Source organism: Temnothorax longispinosus, chromosome 10 (genome assembly GCF_030848805.1).
Source record: "Temnothorax longispinosus isolate EJ_2023e chromosome 10, Tlon_JGU_v1, whole genome shotgun sequence".
In the NCBI taxonomy this organism is placed as follows: Eukaryota; Metazoa; Arthropoda; class Insecta; order Hymenoptera; family Formicidae; genus Temnothorax; species Temnothorax longispinosus.
Window position 1 is genome coordinate 8838498 of NC_092367.1, and position 12046 is coordinate 8850543.

The 12046-nt window shown below is 35.8% G+C and overlaps 1 protein-coding gene and 1 long non-coding RNA gene across 3 annotated transcripts; one reads left to right on the plus strand and one right to left on the minus strand.

The window, feature by feature from the left end:
* Positions 1 to 5599: 5599 nt before the first annotated feature.
* Positions 5600 to 9117, plus strand: LOC139821036 (rhythmically expressed gene 2 protein). 2 transcript variants are annotated; one of them, XR_011734166.1, is made up of 4 exons: positions 5600 to 6059; positions 6396 to 7307; positions 7682 to 8136; positions 8534 to 9117. XR_011734166.1 is itself a non-coding variant. In XM_071791745.1 (2 exons), the coding sequence occupies exons 1-2, from the start codon at positions 5775 to 5777 to the stop codon at positions 6873 to 6875; spliced, it is 765 nt and encodes a 254-aa protein (XP_071647846.1). In that variant the 5' UTR covers positions 5600 to 5774; the 3' UTR covers positions 6876 to 7354. The 2 variants fall into 2 exon arrangements, 1 of the variants encoding a protein (XP_071647846.1); XM_071791745.1 differs by lacking the exons at positions 7682 to 8136; positions 8534 to 9117 and having other exon boundaries at positions 6396 to 7354.
* On the minus strand, positions 7885 to 11384 carry LOC139821037 (uncharacterized). The gene is made up of 2 exons (XR_011734167.1): positions 9216 to 11384; positions 7885 to 8134 (listed from the first exon to the last, which is right to left on the minus strand). It is a non-coding gene; the product is annotated as an uncharacterized lncRNA (long non-coding RNA).
* Between the last annotated feature and the right edge of the window lie 662 nt (positions 11385 to 12046).

Genomic DNA, 12046 nt, shown 5'->3' on the forward strand with positions numbered 1-12046 from the left:
CAATTAAAGCGGTCATGGGCGCAATTTAGCTGTTATTACTTTATTTTGAAGCGCCTCATAAAATGTAAACCATTAAAGTGCTGGTCTACAAACCGGAAATAAGTTGGCGCTGCAAGTTCATATTTTTTAATGAACTATAGCTCAAACGATTGCTCCCTCAGAATCGACAATTGCTCCCCTTTTAAAATTATAGTTTTTTGAGATATTTAATAAAAACGAAAAATTTCTAATTTTTATTGAAAAACATATTTATAATAACTATATGCAACTTTATACGGCATAGAACGATTGCTCCTTCATTGCTCCTTATTGCTCCATCATAATTTTAATGATTTATTGCATTTTTATTGAAAAAATAACAAATTAATCATTTCACAAGTAACGCCGCCGCCGCCACTATCGGCCGCCTATTGTAACTATGGCTCGGCAGCCATTGGCGGAAATATTTAAACGTAATATAATAGCTCTATTGTTCATAACTATATCTCAAAGAGTTTAGTCAACATTTCCTATTGATTTTTGGTAGAATAAAGGTGGAAGCACATAAAATTGCAGGAGACATAAGCAGAATGCAGAATAAGCCATATGCGCATGCGCTATGGTATCTGTTAGAGCTTTACGGATACCATAGCGCATGCGCATATGGCTTATTCTGCATTCTGCTTATGTCTCCTGCAATTTTATGTGCTTCCACCTTTATTCTACCGAAAATCAATAGGAAATGTTGACTAAACTCTTTGAGATATAGTTATGAACAATAGAGCTATTATATTACGTTTAAATATTTCCGCCAATGGCTGCCGAGCCATAGTTACAATAGGCGGCCGATAGTGGCGGCGGCGGCGTTACTTGTGAAATGATTAATTTGTTATTTTTTCAATAAAAATGCAATAAATCATTAAAATTATGATGGAGCAATAAGGAGCAATGAAGGAGCAATCGTTCTATGCCGTATAAAGTTGCATAGAGTTATTATAAATATGTTTTTCAATAAAAATTAGAAATTTTTCGTTTTTATTAAATATCTCAAAAAATAATAATTTTAAAAGGGGAGCAATTGTGTCGATTCTGAGGGAGCAATTAGGGAGCAATCGTTTGAGCTATAGTTCATTAAAAAATATGAACTTGCAGCGCCAACTTATTTCCGGTGGTCTACAACCTTGCTTTAAAGTACTCTAATAACCGCCAACGATAGAAAACGATAAAAAATTTCTTATCGTTTTTAATATGGTTAGTGGTTAGTGAATCGTTTATTTACGATACTCTATCAGAAAACGTTACAAAATACTTGGGATTTTATTGTAAATGTCTTATCAACTGCACATTAGTTTCTATTGTTTTTAATATGGTTAGTGAATCGTTTATTTACGATACTCCATCAGAAACACGTTATAAAATACTTGGGATCCTATCATAAATGTCTTATCAACTGCACATCAGTTTCTATCGTTTTTAATTCGTCATGGGTAGCGACTGTTGCGCGTCCCTAGCGACCCCGAACAGAACCTTCCAAGTCGTGTATCGATGCAATTCAAAGATCGGGCGCGTATGCGAGTTGTAAAATAAATTTTTTAATAATCCTTTAGTAAAACTTAATTGATTATGTTGGATTAGGTTAGGCGACAGGAGTCACGGTGGAGACCTCTGTCGGGTTGGATTAGCTGCGAGTCCGTATTTTATTTATTATAAATTTTTAACGGCCGGCCGGCCGACATATGTCAAATTACGGATTCGTTTTTCCCAAATTTTAGCCAAATTAATTAACAAATCTCATTAAACTTATGCTCGTTTTAATCAGTAAGATCAGCCGCAAGCCGGTACAGAGCCGGATTTTCCATTTTGGCTCTTAAGGGTCGACAGGAGTAACACTACCGACCTCTGTCGGGTTGCTTAGCTGCGAGTCCGTATTTTATTTATTATAAATTTTTTAAAAGCCAAAATGGAAAATCCGGCTCTGTACCAGCTTGCGGCTGATCTTACTGATTAAAACGAGCATAAGTGAAATGAGATTCGTTAATTAATTTGGCTAAAATTTGGGACAAGCCGTTCCTAAGCAGCTTTGCAGCTCTAAGCAAGCCTGCAAAGCTGCTTAGGAACGGCTTGTCCCAAACTGTGTTTTAGCCAAATTAATTAACGAATCTTATTTCACGTATGCTCGTTTTAATCAGTAAAATCAGCCGCAAGCTGGTACAGAGCCGGATTTTCCATTTTGGCTTTTAAAAAATTTATAATAAATAAAATACGGACTCGCAGCTAAGCAACCCGACAGAGGTCGGTAGTGTTACTCCTGTCGACCCTTAAAAAATTTATAATAAATAAAATACGGACTCGCAGCTAAGCAACCCGACAGAGGTCGGTAGTGTTACTCCTGTCGACCCTTAAAAAATATGAACTTCCAGTGCCAACTTATCTCCGGTCCTGTCGATAATCAATGTTTCGACATTCGGATTCTCCTTATCGTTCGCTAGATGTCGACGCCATCGACTGATCGTGTATGATTAATCCATTGATTAATCTGTTTCTTTTAGCTGCACTGGCTGAACTGGTGCACACTAGTGCAGTAAGTTGGAGTGAAATGTAATATACTTGTCTCACTCCAACTTATTGCACCAGTTCAGCCCAGCCAGAGAGAAACCTGAGAGAGGCCACCTCGGCATTTTTCGTCAATTTTTCTGTGTCGCATTTTCCGACGCGCCGCCTGAGAAAGTGCAACTCAACTACGTCGTTTCGCTCGGTAACTGCACATGGTTTGCGTCCGTGCTAATGGTTCGTGTCCGAACTAGCCAGTTAGAGGGGATATGCTGCGGCTGTGGCGCACAGTGAAGCCGTTTGCGCGAATCGCGGAAAAAATTATGTTACTTGTGAAATATGCAATGAATGATCATAGAACCTTTCAATGTTGACTTATAAAAATTGCAAAAGTGTATATTTATTAAAAATTAATGATAGGAACAAGTATTTGATTGAAATTAAATAAAAATTCAATTTACATTTAATTTACGTATAAGAGCAAAGTAATTCTTGCGTCTCATCGCTTAAGTCTAAATTTTTTTGATGTGGTTTACTTCTTAAACTAGTTATTAACGGATCGGATGACACGAGCATCATATGCATAACATCTTCATTTGTAAACAGACGGCTACATTTTCTACTATGATTAAGTCGATATCGTTTATAGTCCTTATTTCTTGCCTCTTGAGCTTTTTCCGATAATGTCCCAACAGGTAACGTTGCATTTTCCGAGGCATTTTCTATAATTTCCTTACCGTGAAGAAGAATTTTATGAACGGTAATTGGCATAAAGTACCAAGAATATTTTTCAATAAATATTTCCGCTGTTTTGTACGCATAAGAACCGAATTTTTCTGAATTTATTTCTTCACCACAATTAATCGTTTGTAATATTGTGGAAAATCTTCTGATCAATTCCTCGTCAACTCCAATTATTTCTGCTGTGATTTTTGGATCAGCAAAAAATCGTCGAGAAGTATTTCCGTCATTAGATGATCCGGAACCTTGTTTAACGATGTCTACCCTCGGTCCAAGTTTATTATAAAAAGCGTCTTGTATTCTTTTTTTTTTGTTTCTTCTTTTTGAACGCGTGTTTGTGGCGTTGTTGACCACTTATTCTTGAAAGACAAATTGTAGGCAATATGTAATATACATTCCATGAATTTGATTCGTGCGTGCAAGGGTGACATTCCTAATTTGAGTGCTTCTTTTCTTTGTTAGACCTTTTATTAATTTCTGTTAAGTTGTTCATTTGAGATGGTTTGGAACCGCAAATGAAGCACGAAGATGATGAAGGCGTGTGGGTTACAGCTTGAGCTACCTTACTGTCTATCATCGTAAATATCATTTGATGATTTATTTTGAATGTGGTTCCGAACTTTTCTATTTCTGTTTCTCGTAATTGAGCAATTTCGTCATCCATACGTTGCTTTTCACTTTTTATTTTTTCAGCAGTTTCTTTTGTGTATTCAAATTGTATTGCTCTGCAATATCTCGTTGAAGAAGGTCGATCATTATTCCAAATAATAATATTTTTATCGTAAAATGAAGTAAGACGTAAGGGCATCATCTGTGACTAGTTAGTGCCAATTGTTATAAAAGACTTTTGCAGCAACAATGCACTCGAAACAACAATTATCCGTTGCGTTCCTTTCTCCTTTCAAGACATGAAAAGCTTTTCCATCTCCTATCAAGAATTAGTCACTTACTGCATTTTACGATAAAAATATTATTATTTGGAATAATGATCGACCTTCTTCAATGAGATATTGCAGAGCAATACAATTTGAATACACAAAAGAAACTGCTGAAAAAATAAAAAGTGAAAAGCAACGTATATGGATGACGAAATTGCTCAATTACGAGAAACAGAAATAGAAAAGTTCGGAACCACATTCAAAATAAATCATCAAATGATATTTACGATGATAGACGGTAAGGTAGCTCAAGCTGTAACCTACACGCCTTCATCATCTTTGTGCTTCATTTGCGGTTCCAAACCATCTCAAATGAACAACTTAACAGAAATTAATAAAAGGTCTAACAAAGAAAAGAAGCACTCAAATTAGGAATGTCACCCTTGCACGCACGAATCAAATTCATGGAATGTATATTACATATTGCCTACAATTTGTCTTTCAAGAATAAGTGGTCAACAACACCAGAAACACGCGTTCAAAAAGAAGAAACAAAAAAAAAAGAATACAAGACGCTTTTTATAATAAACTTGGACATCGTTAAACAAGGTTCCGGATCATCTAATGACGGAAATACTTCTCAACGATTTTTTGCTGATCCAAAAATCACAGCAGAAATAACTGGAGTTGACGAGGAATTGATCAGAAGATTTTCCACAATATTACAAACGATTAATTGTGGTGAAGAAATAAATTCAGAAAAATTCGGTTCTTATGCGTACAAGGCAGCGGAAATATTTATTGAAAAATATTCTTGGTACTTTATGCCAATTACCGTTCATAAAATTCTTCTTCACGGTAAGGAAATTATAGAAAATGCCTCGGAAAATGCAGCGTTACCTGTTGGGACATTATCGGAAAAAGCTCAAGAGGCAAGAAATAAGGACTATAAACGATATCGACTTAATCATAGTAGAAAATGTAGCCGTCTGTTTACAAATGAAGATGTTATGCATATGATGCTCGTGTCATCCGATCCGTTAATAACTAGTTTAAGAAGTAAACCACATCAAAAAAAAGAATTACTTTGCTCTTATACGTAAATTAAATGTAAATTGAATTTTTATTTAATTTCAATCAAATACTTGTTCCTATCATTAATTTTTAATAAATATACACTTTTGCAATTTTTATAAGTCAACATTGAAAGGTTCTATGATCATTCATTGCATATTTTACAAGTAACATATTTTTTTCCGCGATTCGCGCAAACGGCTCACTGTGCGCCACGGCCGCAGCATATCCCCTCTAACTGGCTAGTTCGGATACGAACCATTAGCACGGACGCAAACCATGTGCGGTTACCGAGCGAAACGACGTAGTTGAGTTGCACTTTCTCAGGCGGCGCGTCGGAAAATGCAACAGAAAAATTGACGAAAAATGCCGGGGTGGCCTCTCTCAGGTTTCTCTCTGGCCCAGCTCAGTCAGTGCAGCTAAAAGAAACTTGCCAACCATGATCGGTGCATGTGATATTTTCGCAGCCGCGAACTGGCTCTTCGCTCTTCTCTCTCTTGTCGAGTGTATCTGATTGTTTGATTCATTGAAAATCATCGAAACTGAGGGATTATGATTAATTGTGTTCGGCCCCGTCTCGTAACCTTCGACGTGACCGGTACGTTGCTGATGACCAAGCTCGAGGAGCATTACGTCGAAATCGGCTCCCAATACGGTTTACTTGTCGAGCCAAGAAAATTGGCGCGAAGCTTCAAGAACAATTTCGCGCGGCTTAGTAAGGAACACCCGATATATGGCAAGCACACCGGGTTGGGATGGAAGAACTGGTGGAGAACGATCGTATATAACGTATTTAAGGAACAGCACGCCTCTGTGTCGACGGAAACATTGGACAAAGTAATATTAATGATAAAAATTGGAGATATAAGACAATATTATTTGTATTATGTATCTATATAAAAATAATACTTATAATTCTATTTGTATTATTTGAGTTTAATTATCTAAAAAAAAGTAAAATTATTTACTTTATATAACTAAAATATAATAGAAAGGAAACAAAACTAAGCAGGAAAGTTTATTTCAATAATAGAATTAAAACTTTATTATTGAAATAAACTACCCTGCTCAGTTTTATTTCTTTGCTATTATATTTATTTTCTACTGATCCATTGCTTCTATTTTATTATTGATGCAAATGGATTTGATTTAATTTATTGTTTTCTTTCTTAGGTTGCTGACAACCTGATAACCTGTTATAGTACCAGCAAATGCTGGTATAAGTACCCTGGTACCATTGATCTACTCGACTCCTTGCAGAAGAAGAATGTTGCTTTGGGAGTTATCTCAAATTTTGATCAACGATTGGAATCAATTCTCAAAGATGTTCAAATTCGTCAGTATTTTGCCTTTGTTCTGACCTCATATGACTTTGGAACAGAAAAGCCAAGTTTGCCAATATTCCAGGAGGCATTAAGATTGGTGAAATCTTCTCAAGAAAAGGAAATATTACCTCAAGAAGCGACACACATCGGCGATACAGTAGATAACGATTATTTTGGAGCAAGAAGCGCCGGTTGGAATGCTTTATTAATAAAGCATGACGATGAGATTATTGAGAGCAAAGTGCCAAAGGAAGATGTTTTTAAAAGTTTAAAAGAACTTCAAAGACACTTTGACAGAGTGCTTAAAACGAGTTATATAACACAATGATAATTATTATTATTCAATATTTTAGATTTATTTAATAATATAGAATTATTTATTTTAATATGGAATTTAATAATATAGAATTATTTAATAACAATTTCTATGTGCCAAAGAAACAGTCTGATAAGGAAAAAGTTAGTGAAATGTGCAAATTTACTAATTTATATAGAAATTTATTTTATTTTATATTCATAATATTTTATTTTTTTTTTAATGTTTTTATATTTGTGTATTTATAGATTTATGCAATTTTCTTTTTTTTATTTTATGTATACTTCTAGATATTTGATATATATTACAGGGTGTTCAAAAATTCGATATCGAAAGGTAATAGAACAGACCAAAACAAATGTTTTTTTATTAAATAACCATGGGTCTGAAACTAATATTGGGCGACTTGTGAACCTGTACAGATAAAATAAGAGACTGGAGTAGGTAATTATCTGTAATTGAGAATAAAATGATATTTCAATTTGCATTAATTTATTATAACAATCAATGTTCAAAATACTACGAAAATTTATGTCCGTAAGCTCTTTCCGCGTGTAGTGGTTCATGTTGATACTACGATAGTAGAGAAACGGTAATGAGTTACTGGGACTTTCCAACAAGTGACACAAGTCGATACAAACATTGTCCTATTTTTCTTTTTTGGCAATGAGTAACAAAGATAAAACGATACTTGTGTCGACTTGTGTTGCTTGCTGGAAAGCTCCCACTAGCGCTAGAGAGAAGATTGGACGCGTTCAGCAGACAAAGCAGATCAGTGATTGCTCTAATTCTTTAATATGATTGATTTTTGCCTTTAGTTCTTCGCTGGATCTAAGTATACGAACTAATCATAATGAGAGCGTTCTACCTCTATGAAGCTAACCGACAGAAATGACTAAATTTGATTATTTTTAACTTTTCGAAGTGTATTTCGTTTGTAAATCGTTTGTGATTGATTGTGAGTCCGTTTTTAACGTTTGTGATTAAATAGGTTTTTTTGTAATTAACAATTTTATTTTAGTCGTAGTACAGTTATTAAGCTTCTACTTGCATACGTGGGTCTACGGCGTCCGTGCCAAAACATCTACTCGTAACTTGAAAATCGGCAAGCCTGCTTATCTGGCTCCCTCCTTTAAAAAAAAGTAGGTGAGGGAAGGAATCCAAGAACCCAAAGCCACTTCGAAAGATGAACATATCGCTGAATGCCGAGCAAGTCAAATCTCGCACGGACGTCTCAGATGACTCTAGTATACACTCGACATAGTCTTTGTCTGTAAGTAACAATGTTGCAATTATTTATGATAAATGTTATTTTTAGTCAAAACAATGTCCCTTTAAGGTAGTCGTCTCGTCAGGGCATGTATTAGATAAAGTTTTCGATTTCGGATTTTATATCAAATTATATGATCAGCTTTGCAGTCGATTTTTTCTGTGGCTCCTTACCGACTATTTACTCTAGAAAATCGATCTCGAAAATCACAAATTTTGCATTACTTCATACAGAAAAGAAGGCTCTATCACGGTTTCAATCACATATTTTCGTATTTTTCGATTAGATGAAGTGAGAAAAAAACATTGCTTTTTGTACATTAGATTTCGAAGAATCCGATGCAACCATAAAATATATAGGTTACCGGAGATTTCGCTGCTAATTTTTTAGTTTATTTTAGTGAAAATGCGGTAATCGAGCAGACATTTTTTGGTCGAGGTGAGGTTGGGAAGACTTGGCAACGCCGCTGGCTAATCACTGTAGTTGCAGGTTATGGGGCTCGTCTTTCTTAGCCGAATTGGATAGTGATTGACACCCCTGTCATGCGTTTTGAAACCCTTTCTGAGTAATTGTCAAAATTCAATCGAAAAGGAGATGTAACCTCACTTGTAACCTTTCTCGACGACTCGCATGATCAGCTGATCAAAACGGAGTCAAATGAGAAAAATCACATAATTTGGAAAAAGTAACATACTTTGTCACGTATGAAATTTTACATTATAATTCATAAAATTATTTTTCCCTTAGCAAAAATTGCCTGAAATATATTTCTGAACGTGAAAACCTACAAACAGTCACATGACTAGCAGCGAGACGCCTACCTTAAAAGATTTTGACAAATAGTTGCTTCTCTCAAGTTTAGTTATTACGAAAACATGGAATTTTTCGGACGGTAGCCGAAGCTTGGCGGACGAATTTTTTTCAACATAGTCTACTTTAATTATATTATATTACATAAATTTGTAATAAATTATTTAAAAATGTCGTATATGTGTCATATTATAAAAGTACCATTTTAACCCTCCTGAATATTTTAACTTTTTTAAAAATATCAATCTGCACTCTTTTTCTTGAACACTTACCTCTGAAGTAAAAAACCTTAAGGACGTTCTCTCGTCCTTATACTAGAGAAAATCGATTTTCTTAGGATTTTCTTGAAACTGTGAATATACGTTAATTTAGGTGTGCTTTATGCGTGGTATAAATTTCAGTATCTCTTCCGGTATAAAAAATCAAGATACGGGGAGCGCGCTATTAGCGCTATTTGCTTATTCTATTCTTGTTTTACACCTGATGAGCGATAAAGATAGAATGATACAATACGCAGCCCAAGTCAGTACTGAAAATCTATACACTACTGGCTACGTTTACACCCTGAAATTAGGCCGCGGCCTGTACCTCAAATTTGACCTAAATTAGCCCGCCTGCTGTAAACAGTTGATAGACGACCGGACCTGGCTTCAGATCAGGTCGCGTATTTTAGTGACCCGACCTGAAATCGGCCGTTATCATTTGCGATGTAAACGCGCGATCAAGCGCGACGCGTCCTAAAAGCTTCATTTGCTTGTTCGGATTCGCTGCAATTCAGGGCGATCCCAAATACGATCCCGTCAATTTTTAGGTTTCTTTCGGTGTAAACGAATGATGACTAGACCTACTTTGGGTCACAATATAGGTCAGGCCGCGATCAGGTCGCTGGGTGTAAACGTAGCCACTGACCGGCAGGAATGCCTGGACATTTTGATATGTATATGACATATGTGTACATGTATATGTATATGTATTATGTCCAGGCATTCCTGCCGGTAGAGTGTATGTACGTGACGTAAACTATAGGCTACGTTTACACCCAGCGACCTGATCGCGGCCTGACCTATATTGTGACCCGAAGTAGGTCTAGTCATCATTCGTTTACACCGAAAGAAACCTAAAAATTGACGGGATCGTATTTGGGATCGCCCTGAATTGCAGCGAATCCGAACAAGCAAATAAAGCTTTTAGGACGCGTCGCGTTTGATCGCGCGTTTACATCGCAAATAATAACGGCCGATTTCAGGTCGGGTCACTAAAATACGCGGCCTGATCTGAAGCCAGGTCCGGTCGTCTATCAACTGTTTACAGCAGGCGGGCTAAATAATTTAGGTCGAATTTGAGGTACAGGCCGCGGCCTAATTTCAGGGTGTAAACGTAGCCATAGATTTTCAGTACTGGCAGAGTGAACATAGCCACAATGTAGACAGATGTTTTGTGAATTTTTTCAGATTAAGGTAGTTTATGCATTTAGGTCAAATGTAGTTAGCCCGGAAAATGTGATATGAAATGAAAGATTAACGTTCCTAGCGTGTGTCTGTAAAATTTCGGATTTTTTAACCGTTTGGTTCCGGAGATATATGTCCGTAAACTTTGCCAATTTAACGCGAGGGGGTAGCCCCTCTTGCAAAAAACGAGGCTAAAGCGCTTATGCTGTAAAAATTACAATATTTCAAAAATAGATGAACGGACCAAAAACTGACGAAACGATGCAATAAACATTTTGCAAGATACTGGACGAAGCCCGAGTGTATTCACCGTACTATATAATAATAAAACGTAATTTTCGATTGACTAAATCGACAACACGGAACTGACAGCTTGACTCGAGCGGCATTAGCGGCAGCTTGGCAACGCATGTGTCAGCTGATGAGTATATAGCGCATATCCCAAAACATTCAACGTTTACCATGTTCTGGACGCTGAATAAAGCAAAGAGTGAAACAAAAATATTCGTCCATTTCTAAAAAGAATTAAAATTAAGTTTGATCAAGATCTGCAATACTGAATAAATACAAGTTTTAATACAATGAGGTTATAAAATGTCCAAATAATTTTTACATGCATTGTTTATTCTATTTATCATAAACGTTGCCGCGCTGCTGTTCTACATATATTCACACGGCTCACAACTCTAGTAAAAGATGTGACTTTCGTCTCAATATTTTAATTACGTAGAGGTCGTATAACATTAAAGATGTCATAAATAATAAATCTAATTATATGCTGATTTTTACGGACAAAAATTACACTCATTTATCACTAATAAGAATAGTTGCACGTGGACGTGGACACGACAGATCCATGTATGCACTGTGAAAGTCCAAAAAAAACGTATGCAGGTGGAAGATTAACTAAACTGATTTTGCAAAATAATTAAGAAATTTATTATTTACAAACATGTAGCACTGATATATTTGTAAATCACAAACGATTTCCTATTAATTGCAGTTATCGCAAAATCTGTTTATTACTAAAAGTGTCGGCTGAAATCACGACTAAAATAAAATTTTATTAATTACAAAAAAACTATTTGATCACAACTAAAACGTTAAAAACGTCAATACAGCAAATAACCAGCGGCGAATGCATCGACTCTATAATACTATTATTATTACAATTTGTGCGCCTCTTATAATATTCTATAGACCAATATCCGTTGTATTATTTATGTACCGAAAAGAGTCTGAATCTGTGAAAGATAGACCGAAACGTATGTAATTTATATTATTTTGTATATTTATATATTAAAATATTTATGTATTATATGTATGTACATACTTACATAACAACGGCATCCCACTCTTATTTGCCTTACTTTCAACGAAATACATTTAGAAAAGTTATAAAAATAATCAAATTTAAATTTCAGTTGACTAGCTTCATAGAGGTATGTGTATGTGTATACATACACATACATACATAATCCGGCGTTTAAGCGTAAGCTGCGTAAGCAGACTGTGAGAACGAGTGTAGGAGGCGCCAATGCCAGAGCCAGGCGCATGAAGTAGTATAAGGAGACATGACTCCGTAGTCACGAAGTGGTCACGAAAAATGTTCCGTATAGAGGAATGTTCGCTCAGGCGTCAGGAACAGCCAGGAA

Bases quoted from the DNA above. Each gene is read 5' to 3' on its own strand.
- LOC139821036 (XM_071791745.1), top strand. From the start codon at position 5,775: ATGATTAATTGTGTTCGGCCCCGTCTCGTAACCTTCGACGTGACCGGT. The intron at 6,060-6,395 runs GTAATATTAATG...TTTCTTTCTTAG, and splicing joins CGACGGAAACATTGGACAAA to GTTGCTGACAACCTGATAAC.